This window comes from Peromyscus maniculatus, chromosome 9, assembly GCF_049852395.1.
Source record: "Peromyscus maniculatus bairdii isolate BWxNUB_F1_BW_parent chromosome 9, HU_Pman_BW_mat_3.1, whole genome shotgun sequence".
Lineage (NCBI taxonomy): Eukaryota > Metazoa > Chordata > Mammalia > Rodentia > Cricetidae > Peromyscus > Peromyscus maniculatus.
The window spans coordinates 42,811,876-42,826,046 of NC_134860.1; the positions used below are offsets into that span (position 1 = coordinate 42,811,876).

Below are 14,171 nucleotides of genomic sequence, written 5' to 3' on the forward strand. Positions count from 1 at the left end.
CTTGGTCCCGTGTTAACTATAAAGGTTACAGAATTTCATTTCCTAATGATAATGAACTAATTGTATTTCCTTTATGGAGCTGAGAGTGGCCTTGAACTCATGAGTGCTGTGATTACAGGCGCGCACCGCACCACACCACAGGCTTCCCCCACCCTTTACCTCTCAAGTCAAAACAAAGTCATTCAGCACATACTTACAAGTTTATCCAGCAGGGGGTGAAGGACTCCACCCGCTCCTGTCTGGCCAGTGCTAGAGCTGTGCTCCTAAACTGAGGGCTGATGCTGCCATCGCTGAACAAGATCAGTAACGGCTGCTGAAGTCGGACATATGCGGGAAGATTCTCCACAGTGATTTCCGGCTGTTAAAAAAGAAGCACCCGAAGTCCCTCACATGAAAATCGTGGGCATAATACAGCATAAAGCAGAAACAATGCTCAAGTCACTCACGCGATTTTAGTTCATAAAATGTAATCCAAACATTTTCATTCAGAGATCTGACCACAGTAAGTAAATCTTGAGTGTTTCGAATTCAATCCTACCTCATGGTAATGAATTATAGTCAAAATAAAATTACTAACAGACTTTAAGAACATACAAGCTTTAAGAACATATTAGACGCCGGGCGGTGGTGGCGCACGCCTTTAATCCCAGCACTCGGGAGGTAGAGCCAGGCGGATCTCTGTGAGTTCGAGGCCAGCCTGGGCTACCAAGTGAGTTCCAGGAAAGGCGCAAAGCTATACAGAGAAACCCTGTCTCGAAAAACCAAAAAAAAAAAAAAAAGAACATATTAGACAGTGGTGGCACATGTCCTTAGTCCTAGCACTCTAGAGGCAGAGGCAATCGGATTTCTGTGAGTTCAAGGCTGGCCTGGTTTACAAAATGAGTTTCAGGACAGTCAAGGCTACACAGGGAAACCCTATCTTGGGGGAAAAAAAAAAAAAAAAAAAAAAAAAAAAAAAACACAAAAAAAGCCATACTAGCTGATTCGTCTATAATAATTCATGATGAACTCTATATCCATATTAGCTAATACACACGTGGTAAAACTCTTTCATACTTCCCTCTAGTAAAGTTTTCTGGTTAAAACATAAGCTAAATGTTGAAATTATAACCTTTTTCCCACTGTCCATGCTTAGCTTACTTTTTCCAAACATATGAATTTTTTGGAAGATTAAAATAATTAAAGATGTGCTAAAGCAAACCTCAAAGCCAATAATCTTACCTCTCCTGGCTTTAAAGCAACTGACGGTAATTTAGTGAAGAGTAAGTAATCTAATCTTCTACCATTTTTAGTTCTATTCCACAGGAGCATCCTGCTGTGGATTCTGTGCAGTAGTACTGCGCCCCCTGGAGGCATCTGTAAGCTAGAAACATCATCTCCCATCACATGGGAAATGTACCCAGAGGCTCAGTGGGCGAAGGAGCTTAACCGAATGCAGCATGCAGCCTACCAGCTTCCTATTTCACTGGGTCACTAAAAAGTGTCATTAACAACCTGACTCTTTTAGATGATGGCAGTGACCTTCGTCAGTATTACCTCACCTTCGAACATCAAGCTGGCACATGCCTTTCCTATTTAGTTCTCAAACTGCCTTCCCTCTGCCAATCATTTCCCTTCCACTTCTTTCTCTTCATATTTAAAATCACCATCTACATTTTCCTACATCACAAGCTAAATAGCAGGTCTGTTTCTTCAAATTTCCTAGGCTGGCTTTCTGTGCTAACTACTGTCTATCTTTTCACGTGACCCATTCCCCTCCTAAATGCTGACAGATCTCACCGAGCCCCCAGAAACAGGAGATAGGGATGATGACTTCCACTCAACTCATTTACGAAGAACTAAGAAGCTTGGAACGTTACGCTAAGTGCTTCTGAAGGAACTTCCCGGCCGACAGAGAGTTTACACATTAGAAGAGACAGGCATTCAAACTGCTGGGGTCCTGGACCACTTTGCATGTTTGACAGTGAGGAAGCCCACCTGTCAGAGAGACGAGGTGGGGGACTCGGGATTTGAGGAAGTGCCACTTTGATACAGTCCCTGTATAAAGAGTGAGATCCTGACAAGCTGAGGTTTGTCCTCCAGCACGGAGCTACAGACACTGAGAGATATTACAAGAGCAGGCCGAGCTGTTAAGGCTACATGGGGGCACTGGTGAGCTGAAGCACAGCAGGGCAGAGCAGGGAAGGCGAAAGGCAAGTGAGACTGTGAGAGCGGACAGGAGCCCCTCAGCAAGTCTTCCGGCTCCTGAGAAAAACGCAGATTTTGTATCAGATTAGTGACGTGGACAGGCCGGCCTGTTTTCAGTAGGATGACTAGACAGAATAGGAATCTGTGAAAACAAAGGTCAGTGATGGACAGTCTCCTTTTCCTTATCAGTCAAGAAAGACCAAGATATCTGAAAGATGACCAATATCCACCAAGAGGAAAACAGGTAAGTAAACATGGAACATTAACACAACTGAATATTGAGCAGATATTAAAAATAAGCACTTATATGCATTTTCCTTCATGAAAATATACTTAAGATTAAAAAGACATAGATAATTGTTTTTAGATTTTGGAGAGATATATTCTCAAGTTTAAACCTGGAGAGATTAAAGTTGGCTCTAATTTCCTTCTCTATTATTTTTTTATTATTTGAAAAAATATAAAGTTACTACACCATGTATATAGTAAGGTCACATTTCCTTAATAGCATGTCTCTTTAAAAGATTACTGCAATAATAATTCAGAAAGTTACATCCTGGGAAATATTAACTCAATTATTTGATTGATTATACCCTTTAGTTTCGCAGGAGGGTCAGGAGGTTGGACTCAAGGAAACAAAGAGACTTGTTTTAAAGACTACATCTATTTGAGTCCCTAATGTATTAGTATTTAGGTCATTGTGAGAAGAAAGATGGGGAGACAATTCACTCAGGATTTATAGCTGTTAATGGTACCCTGTTATCACTTTAGAAAGGCAGACCTGTGGACAAATGTGCAATGTTCTAGCTACTGAATCAAGTGACCAGGTTACATCTGTTAGGGGCAACAAAAGGGGGACCAGAAGGTGGCATTATAAAGCTGTACAAATGTAACAATAGCTAACACTTGCTGAACATTTGCTCTAGAGCCACACACCCTCTACAAAGTGGCATTCCTCTGTCAGTCTAACTCCTAGTGGTTCTGCACCTTACACATGGGAAACTCGGAGCAGCAAGGCAACACAGAGCCAATAAGACTCGAAAGAATTTGCAACCAGGAAGTCTGCATTTCTAGGACCACCTGCATTGGAACAAGGTCCACCCTACCTTGGGCACTTCAGCGCCAGAAAGCCATGTAAATTTTTAGCAGCAAACTCCAAAAGCTTTGCGTATCATCGACAAACAGCAAAACCAAACCAAACAAGTATTCAGCCACAAAACATGACACCCCAGTGCCTCCCAAGGCTGAAAACTTGTATGCTAATAGATACCACCATTTATCAATGTGAATTTCATTTCAAACGACTTTCTTATTCTATGCGGTATACTCACAAATGCTTCCAGGGGCGCATTTGCTAGTATCTCAACCAGGTCTTGCACTGGGGTGGAGGCCAGTGAAACTGTCTCTATTCTACCTTCTCTGGGCCTGGCCAGCAGCATGGCTGGGAGAGTTGTGGCGTATTTGTTTGACCTATGGAGAAATATACTGTTAAAACTCACAACCAAAATATAGCAAGTCACCAAAAACATGAAGAGCCAGCCCAGCCCCTCCCAGCGGAGGCAGCACAGGGAAGCCTCACTGCTGGCTAGTGAGATGGGATGACTACAACCCCACTACGAGAACTGAGGAAGGGGATCATGGGTCTGAAGCCAGCCCAGACTATACACTGACACCGTCCCAAACAACCAAAGTTTAAAACCTTAAAAAGCCCTAGTGCTAAGGAGAAACTTATCTCAATTTCCAGACCAATTTATAAGTGAGGTTATCTGAGAAAGTTTGGGAGTCTTGGCAGTCTCTGTTATAAGAAAATGACAGCCAGGTGGTGGTGGCACACGCCTTTAATCCCAGCACTCGGGAGGCAGAGGCAGATGGATTTCTGTGAGTTCGAGGCCAGCCTGGTCTACAGAGCTAGTCCAGGACTGGCTCCAAAGCTACAGAGAAACCCTGTCTCAAAAAAAAAAAAAAAAAAGAAAAGAAAAGAAAAGAAAGAAAATGACAATAATCTAAAGCTGTCTTCTCTACAGCTCACCCTCAAGAAAATGTGTAAGTAGGACCTGGGACACTCCGTGGCTCTCCACCTTTCTGGACTGCTCATCACAGCCCTGAGTAAGGCAGGGCACTGATGGTGAGTCTACAGTCTGCTGGGTACTGAAGTCAGCACCTTATCTATCTTCATTCAACAGAGTACTTCTAAAAGTAGTCTCTGTCATCCTATCTTAGAGCTGAATGGAGCTCAGAGAGCAAAAACCACAAGACACTGAACTCCTGAGGTGCTCTAGACAGTGTGTGAAGAACTCACTTTTGCTACTAAATCTGATAAAACCCAAATCCTCTAAGTGAAATCCTCTGTTTTCAAGTGAAAAATGTTCAGTGTGCCATGGCCAGCAAAGGTATATGGTATGAATGAGAAGGAAGTACAGATACTACAATACCATAAGGTTGGTAAAGAGCCCACTCCAGATCTCCCAGAGGGGACACCAAGTTGATGAACTAGCTGGCTATAAACCAAACACTCTGAAAAGAGTACTAGCCCAGCTCTTTATATCTCAAATGCCAATTAACAGCAGAAAATAGTATGTGACTACAGTTCATCAGATAGATAGGTCTCCTATATCCTGGTTCAATACATACGTTCTATTTAAAAAAAAATGACTACAGAAAATGATCTAAAGTTTCCCCATCGAGAAGAGTTCAAAATGAAAGACCTTGAGTTCAGACATCAGAATTAGTAACGCTGTAGCCAGAAAATTGAAAGCACAAACTACGGGTGTTTATAAGTCCACCTGCTTCGTGATGAATGTGATGTGTGTTGATGCAAATCTCCAAATACTCTGTGTGGTCCTTCATGCTATAGCAATACACCAATCGAGTACACTGGTGACCCACAGCAATCCCACCTTCCATCAGTAGAACAAGTGAAGTTTTAATACATTTTTACATATTCTTTGGTGGCAAACATAAACAGCAATCAAGAAATAAAAACCTCAACACTGTAAAGACTCCAAAGACAAGTCAAAGCACAAATAACAGGATCCAAAGGCAAAAACTTTTATAGGAGCAAAAATCACTTCTGTGGGTGCTTCAAACTTAAGTAGGAGCCCAAGGTCACACCTATGGGCACCTCAAAGTGGGTATTTAAAGACGCTAACAGCATAGCACTTCCCAGACATCTTCCTGGAAGAAAAGTAAAAATTTAGAATACCGTAGTGGGGGGATACAGATGGGAGCAGAAGGGGGGCAGGAAGATGGGAGACCAGGCTAAGTATTAATGAAGTTCCAGACACCTGTCACCTTGCATGTTGGTTGAAAATTAACTTAAGATTCTTCTTAATCCCCATATCAATTGTGAAGTGGCACATCATATTGCATCGTTTCATCGGCCCCAGAATTAGAAGAGCGACAAACTTACAGTATCCAAGCATCATCCTCAGAATAAACTCCCGTGATGACAGAGCCTCTCAGCTGCCTCCCCGCTTCCCTGAAATGTTCTTTTGCTGCACCGACACAGACGAGATAAGCTTGAGAAACTCTAACATTATATGTACTAGGCAGCCTACACAGACTTCCCAGATGGTAGAACTTCATTACCATTAAATTACAAAGATTAATACTTAAGTGCAGACACATAACAGCTAAAACAAATCTGTTTTGTGGTATTGTTGCTAAAGAGATATCTATTGATATGACACAACCATGGTTTCCTAAACAAATGTGCTCTAAGTGTCATTTTTAAGATTGAGAGAACTCAGGGGCTGGAGAGATAGCTCAGTGGTTAAGAGCACTGATTGCTCTTCCAAAGGATTGGGGTTCAATTCCCAGCACCCACATGGCAGCTCACACCTGTCGTAACTCTAGTTTCAGGGCTTGTGACACCCTCACACAGACATACATTCAGGCAAGACACCATTGTACATAAAATAAAAATAAATTTTAAAATGTATAGCATTCTAATCATACAGAATAACCAAATAGTTGGTATTTTTGAATGTACTGCTGAAGCAAGGGAAATGGACACAGCTGTCTTCTTACATACAGACTGGAGAGAGGTGCAAGTATATATGATATGATATGCACCTTAAAATTATAAACACATACACACGCACACACTTATGTACCACACATGAAGCAAACATGACATAAAATAAAAAAGTGTGAGCGAGTGGCAACTCTACTCACCTGATGTCATGGCTGGGCTAAAGAGCCCCAGTACTGACACACTAGTAAAACCGAACAGGTCTTTATATAACTCCCCACGTAAGTATTTTTCTGCTTCTTGGATGGATGCTATGTTCACTGGACAGGAGATCCTGTTTCTGGATAAACATATAACTATACTCAAAATTAATTTTAAAGATATTTTCCAGTTTGTAAAAAAAAAACATAGAACCTAGTAAACAATATATTACATAAACTACTGGACAAAATTATTCTTTTAAAAAGAATCTGTCTCATTAAATGAAAGTGACAGACCATGCACAAAGTTTCACTGTCAACATTTACTCTGTGATCTCAAGTCTAGTATCCCCCTGAACCTATTAAAAGCATGTCAACAAAGTGTAGAGTTGAGCTACAGACCTCAAACCTAGACATCTTCAAGTGAAGCTGAATACTCACATCTGAATAAACTTCAGGAGATCTTTCGTTCCCAACATGCCCGCGTAAGACACTGGGCTCTCGCCTTCCTTATACAACTTTACCACAGGAAATGCAGTGACATTTTCCTTCGTACATACATCAGACCAATCTGCACAATTTATTCTAGTGAGGAGGATAGTGGATGTGCCTGAATTAAAGAAAAATGCACACGTCATAAACACTAATGCAGAATGCTCATGGCTCAGTTTCCCTATCTTCCAATCCCACTCATTTTAAGTGCCCAGCATGACACACTCCTACAGGACTCTCCTCCTCTGTAAGACCTTCCCTGTTGGCTTTTTCGTGTCTCTACAGCTTCTCCCCTTTGGACCCCTTCTCCAGGCTCTTCTATTACTGGAGTTGGGACCCTCTTAAGACTGAGTTTAAAGTGCTTTTCCTCTTTTTCAACAGTCCCAGGAATGACCAACAATCCAGCCTACACTTGTATCTCTGGCCTCAACTTCTTCTTGAAGTTCCGGACCCAGCTCTCTTTCGTGGTGGCTCTGTTATCCTGTGAATGAACACAACCTCAGACTCTACAAGTCTGAAACTAAATAGTTCATTCTGTGCAGTGATGAAGAGGGCCTCTCTTGTGCAGCTACGAAAAAAAAGAAACTTCTTTCACGCCTCTCAGTTTCTAAGTTTCCCATGCCTACCCAGCCAGTATCTTTTCAGTTTTACCACTCAATTTTTACATGTTTCCAATTATTTTCTACTTACATTATTGCCAGTATTATTCTTTTTTTCTGGATAACTACAATAGGTTTCTGGTTCCCTTCCCACATTCAGTATCTCTAAAATATTCCATTTTCAAACTCCAATCTGTTCTGGTGGCCGGCACACTCCTCCTCACCCATCTCCCATCGCTGTTTTGCTACCAGCCCGCCCCACCAAGCTTCGTAGTGTAGGTATGTGTCGACACCACACTATGTCATGGCCGCCTTGCCCAGCACCCCACCTGCACCAGCTCCCTTTGCCACATGCGATGACAGAACACATTTACTCATTTCCTCATCAAGTTTTGTAGCCCTGTCTTCATCCGCATTGCTGATTAATATCTGTCTCTATGAAGAGAACTCCTTGGGAGAAGGGACCATGCCTGTAATCTTCACCATCAAAGCACCCACACCTGGGGCTTCAGCTACCATCCCAATCTAAAGACCATAATTTCTTTTCAGCCTAGGAAAATGCATAGGATATAAAGCTCATAGTCCTATTTGTTCAACAATGAAACTTGTAAAGCTCTATGAAACATACAAATCATTGGGTGAAAACAGATTTTAAAAATCAACTAACACAAGCAACACATAATTAAGCTAAGAAAAAAATTAATTCATTCTAATAAAAAGTAAGAGCTAATAAATTAGATTAAGAAATCTGTATCAATTTAGGACATCCATGTATAAGAAAACTATATGACTCAAATTATGGAATACATTGGTTTTGTATTTTATAATTAAAAGTTTTTAAATTTTCTTTATTTCTGTGTGTGATGTTTTGCCTGGATGTTTGTGCACAATGTGCATTCCTGGTGCCCATGGAGGCCAAAAGAGGGCATCAGATCTCCTGGACCTGGATTTGCAGACAGTTGTGAGCTGTGGGTGCTGGGAATCAAACCTAGGTCCTCTGGAAGAGCGGCCATCACCGCTATAAACTGTTTTGAATAATGGACACCACCTTTATGCTTTAAAAGAATTCTAGCTCCCAGAAATAATAGCATCACTTCAGATTTAATGTTGCCTCTGCTTAATAAAATAGTGTAAGATTCACCACTATAGTCCCAGTACTCCTAAGTACATATCCCATAGAAATGTGGGAATGCACACTGTTATTTCTTTGCAGGTATGTTAACAATGGTTAAGCCAAAGGTATATTACTACCAGAACATTAAATGAACTAGTAAACAAAGGGACACCCTCTTCCTCCTAAGAGCAGACCTGCTGGCCGTTTGTTCGCCGTTCTCTACCCCTTAGTCATGTTATTATAAGTTAGTGACAGGGTTGGGGATTTAGCTCAGTGGTAGAGCGCTTGCCTAGCAAGCGCAAGGCCCTGGGTTCGGTCCTCAGCTGGGGGGGGGGGCAAAAAAGTTAGTGACACCTGCTCCTCGACAGCGTCATAACTGCCACCTACATGTGAAACCCAGTGAACACTATGACACCCGTCCTCTCCACTGTAACTGTCCTCAACACGTCAGACCCTCCTAACCTCTTCTCTCAAAACTGAAAGCTGATTTTTCTTGTAAATGAGAAAGAGCACTGACACGTGTTATTTAAAGTTGTAAGACTCCTTATACTGGAGGAATTAGTTAAAAGAAAGTGGATTCGCTGTTGATTTATATTTCAGTCAACAATCTAATATGCCTGGAGGACTACATCCCATGCATTTCACTAACACATTAACTTCAAATAAAACTTCTAATCTGAAAGGGGGATTTTCTTTGACATTGTGACTATGTAGGTACCAAAAAATAAATAATTAATTAGATCTGACATTTGCTGCCACCTTGTGGCCGAGGGAAAAAATCCTCATAATCTTGGACTTCAAGAAACAGCTTTTTCTCAAGAGGCCAACATCAAAGACAGAATATAGGATTAATGTAAAAAGTACTACAATGCTTTTATAATGAAAAAAATTAGAGTACGAGTTGAGTATCATTTTGGTAATGCATATGCTTGGAAAGAGGATGGTCAAATACGTGGTTCTATACTGATTTATGGGCTGTAGCCAATGGTTAGCTGGACAGTTGGGGACTTGGAAGAAGTAAGATTGAGAATTGGTAAGAAAGACATTTGGGGAAAAGGTATATGGACAGAGCTCATCAAATTGTCAAAGGATGCAAAGACACTTTTGTGCCCCATATAAATGCCCATCAAAAAGGCACTTCAGTGAGGAGTTTAATAACTCATAGAAGACCTTATCCACCAGCCTGATATTCCATCCATGGACTCATAGAAGGCCTTATCCACCAGCCTGATATTCCATCCATGGACTCATAGAAGGCCTTATCCACCATCATGATACTCCATCCATGGACTCATAGAAGACCTTATCCACCATCCTGATATTCCATCCATGGACTCATAGAAGGCCTTACCCACCATCATGATATTCCATCCATGGACTCATAGAAGGCCTTATCCAGCAGCCTGATATTCCATCCATGGACTCATAGAAGACCTTATCCACCATCCTGATATTCCATCCATGGACTCATAGAAGACCTTATCCACCATCCTGATATTCCATCCATGGACTCACAGAAGGCCTTATCCACCATCCTGATATTCCATCCATGGACTCACAGAAGGCCTTATCCACCATCCTGATATTCCATCCATGGACTCACAGAAGGCCTTACCCACCATCCTGATATTCCATCCATGGACTCACAGAAGGCCTTATCCACCATCCTGATATTCCATCCATGGACTCATAGAAGACCTTATCCACCATCCTGATATTCCATCCATGGACTCATAGAAGACCTTATCCACCATCCTGATATTCCATCCATGGACTCATAGAAGGCCTTATCCACCATCCTGATATTCCATCCATGGACTCATAGAAGGCCTTATTCACCATCCTGATATTCCATCCATGGACTCATAGAAGGCCTTATCCACCATCCTGATATTCCATCCATGGACTCATAGAAGGCCTTATCCACCATCCTGATACTCCATCCATGGACTCATAGAAGGCCTTATCCACCATCCTGATATTCCATCCATGGACTCATAGAAGGCCTTATTCACCATCCTGATATTCCATCCATGGACTCATAGAAGGCCTTATCCACCATCCTGATATTCCATCCATGGACTCATAGAAGACCTTATCCACCAGCCTGATACTCCATCCATGGACTCATAGAAGACCTTATCCACCATCCTGATATTCCATCCATGGACTCATAGAAGGCCTTATCCACCATCATGATATTGCATCCATGGACTCATAGAAGACCTTATCCACCATCCTGATATTCCATCCATGGACTCATAGAAGGCCTTATCCACCAGCCTGATATTCCACACAGCACTGCTTTGAACCAGGTGACTCACTCTGCAGTAAGAAAGTGCAGCAGTGAGCTCATACATAGAGAATTCACTGGTCTTACCATGTCTCCCACCCTTCTGAAGTAACTTGACAAAATAATGGACAGCCTTCTAACGGCACAGTTATGGTGCCAACGAGGTGGCACTAGCCTGGAGGGCTGGAGCCGAGTTCTCCAGAGAGCTGTGTATGCTCTGAATCAGCACCCAATATACTGTACAGGATTCAGGCGTCCAGGAATCAAGGGGTAGAAACAGGAATGGTGCCACTCACCGTCACCTCTAGCAGCCCACTAGAAAAGATTTTGCTTCCTGTTCCTGTGACTTGGCGCTGCTGGCCTAGATTGAGGTGATATCAGTAATCACACACTATAAATCTACAGTATCAAAGCTCTAGGACACTAAAAGACTAGGCATTCCTCAAGGGGTCTTCTTTTCACCTGCTTTCAGGGGAAACAGTGTCACTGGTGGTTATAAGTGAGACAGTCACATTACAATAGACAGAATTATGACTTGCTACGGTTTTCGCCTGGAAATTCAACACGACATATGGAGATATGATTGGGTGCTGGGTTGACAGGGGTGGACTTGTGATGGTTATTCTTGGTTGTCAACGTAACTGGATTTAACTGGAATTAACTGAGAGGTAAGCTACTGGGAATATCTGCAAAGGATTTCCTTGATCGGGTTATGTGAAAACGCCCACCCTACATCTATGTAGAGCTTGACTATGGCAGCCAGGTAAGGAAATTCTGAGGGAAAGGTGTTGCGTTTTGTTTCACTGCTCTCGTGTCTTACTGGTGAGTAGATTCACCCTGTTGGACAATTCATCTCCTCAGTTGCTGCTGCCTTTACTGCCAATGCATTCTGTTGCTGATATCAGAGCCTAACTTTTTTTTTTTTTTTCTTTTTTTGGTTTTTCGAGACAGGGTTTCTCTATGTAGCTTTGCGCCTTTCCTGGGACTCACTTGGTAGCCCAGGCTGGCCTCGAAGTCACAGAGATCCGCCTGGCTCTGCCTTCCGAGTGCTGGGATTAAAGGCGTGCGCTACCACCGCCCGGCCCAGAGCCTAACTCTTTAAGCTTCCAATAGAAGATGGAACTGGTGGCTCTGCAGGAATCCTCAGACCTTCAGCGCCACTGGAACTGCAGAGGCATCCAGCTTCGTGGACTGGGTAGCTCCTGGGCTCTCAGGCTTCTCGGTGTGAAGACAGCCACTGTCGGATTACCCAAGCATATCATGTAAGCTAATCTAATAAATCCCCTTTAATATATTCATTCTATTGGGTTCTGCTTCTCTAGAGATTCCTAATACAACTTAAAATCCTGAAGTGTAAGATGCTCCAAAATCTCAAAGTTGTTGGGTGTTCATGTGGCACCACAAATAGAAAATTCTAGACTAATGTGACAAACTATAATCAGAAAAATACTGGCTACAATTACCTTGACACTATGTTTACAGGATGTATGTCAACCACAAATGAATTCCATGTTTAGATCTTGGTCTCATTCTCAAGATATCTCATTATATGATTTTTATATAAAATTAAAATAAATTATATTATTAAATTTAATTTACTTCCAAATTAAATTATTAAATTTATTTCCAAATTAAATAAATCCAAAGTACTTCTGTTCCTCAGTTTTTCAGGTCTGGAATATTTAACCTGTATAGAAGTCAAGACAGATGCAAAACACTATTGTTATTGATACTATTGTGCTAGCTGGTTTTTAATCAACATGACACAAACCTAGGCACATCTGAGAAGAGGGAAACATAATTGGGAAAATGCCTTCATAACTGGGCTGTAGGCAAGTCTGTGGGGTACTGTCTTAATTAATGGTTGCTGCAGGAGGGCAATCTATAGGAGGAGCCCACTGTATCAACCTGGGCAGAGAGTGCTGGGCTGTATACAAAAGCAGGCTGAGAAAGGAGATCAAGGCAGCAAGCAGCATTCCTTCATGGTCTCTAATCCAGGCCTGCCTCCAAGTTCCTACCCTGAGTTCCTTTCATGGAGGACTGTAAGCTGTGAGGAGAAATAAACCCTCTTGTCCCTAAGTTGCTTTTGCTCATGGTGTTTTATCACAGCCACAGAAAGCAAGAAAACTAATTCCCTGCAACCCACCAAGCACAAAGGCCAGGGAAGCAGGTAGGGGTCTTCAGGCCTTCGCCCTATCATCTCTGTTCTACATCCAATCCCCCTGTCTCGTCTCCAGCTCTGTAGCAGATCACCTACCAAAGCCTTCCCTTTCTCTCTGACCCATCTCTAGAGGACCACACAGATCTTCTCCTACAGCCATCCTCACTACCCCATGCCTTTGTCTCAGCCAACAACACACTCGGGTATTCCTTGGGAACTGGACCTCCCCCATGCTGACCAGGGAAGTAGGTAAGCAATTTTCAAGTCTGCACTCTCCCTCCTCTCCTCCAAATCCCATCCCCTACTCTGATCCCTAGACTACCTGCTGTGGCCTCTCCTCACTCTCTGCTACCAAACCCAGGGGACTAAGCATACACTGGTGGGACACCCGTCTTTCCTCCTTTCTGTGGACTCCATCAATACCCACCCCAAGCCCATCTCTATGCCTAAGTGTCAGCTCCCAATACCAAAAACACACATTCTATCTGGAACACCCAGTAGCACACACCTGGTAGGATCTCAGAAGCATTCCCTACCAGGCAACCCATAGCCATCTACACTCTCCTAAGAACCAGAAAGGGCAACAAAACCCAGGAACAGAAAACCACCCCAAAAAAGATAAGACCTGATATCAGGACCTAGAATTACAAATATCCCAAACCCAGATGCTTAGACATCAGTAAAAAACATAATCCATAACAACCAAGACAAGGGCTGGAGAGATGGCTCAGAGGTTAAGAACACTGGCTGTCCTTCCAGAGGTCCTGAGTTCAATTCCCAGCACCCACATGGTGGCTCACAACCATCTGTAATGAGATCTGGTGCCCTCTTCTGGCCTGCAGGGATACATGCAAACAGAACACTGTATACATAATAAACAAATCGTTTAAATAAAAAACAACCAAGACAAATCACCACCAGAACCCAGCAACTCTACCACAGCAGGCCCTGAAAACTGCAATATAGCTGAAGCAGAAGACATGGACCTCGATAGAGCCTTTGTGAATATGTTAGAAGTCCTTAAAGAGGAAGTGAATAAATCCACTGAAGAAATCTGTGAAAACACAAAGAAACAGTAGAAGAAAGCAGTTCAAGACTTGCAAGTGGAAATGGAATCAATAAAGAAAACACAAACTGAGGAAAATCTAGAAA

The 14,171-nt window shown here is 42.4% G+C and overlaps 1 protein-coding gene across 6 annotated transcripts in view; it reads right to left on the bottom strand.

The window, feature by feature from the left end:
• The window catches only part of Txndc16 (thioredoxin domain containing 16), an 82,589-nt gene that overhangs the window by 11,686 nt on the left and 56,732 nt on the right, over nucleotides 1–14,171 (bottom strand). For all 6 annotated transcript variants that reach the window (XM_042284704.2, XM_042284705.2, XM_042284706.2 and 3 more), the window contains 5 exons: nucleotides 6,802–6,970; nucleotides 6,364–6,500; nucleotides 5,597–5,681; nucleotides 3,519–3,657; nucleotides 198–358 (listed from right to left, as the gene is read on the bottom strand). In XM_042284704.2, the coding sequence (XP_042140638.2) occupies nucleotides 198–358; nucleotides 3,519–3,657; nucleotides 5,597–5,681; nucleotides 6,364–6,500; nucleotides 6,802–6,970 (691 nt within the window). The remainder of the gene's footprint in view (nucleotides 1–197; nucleotides 359–3,518; nucleotides 3,658–5,596; nucleotides 5,682–6,363; nucleotides 6,501–6,801; nucleotides 6,971–14,171) is intronic.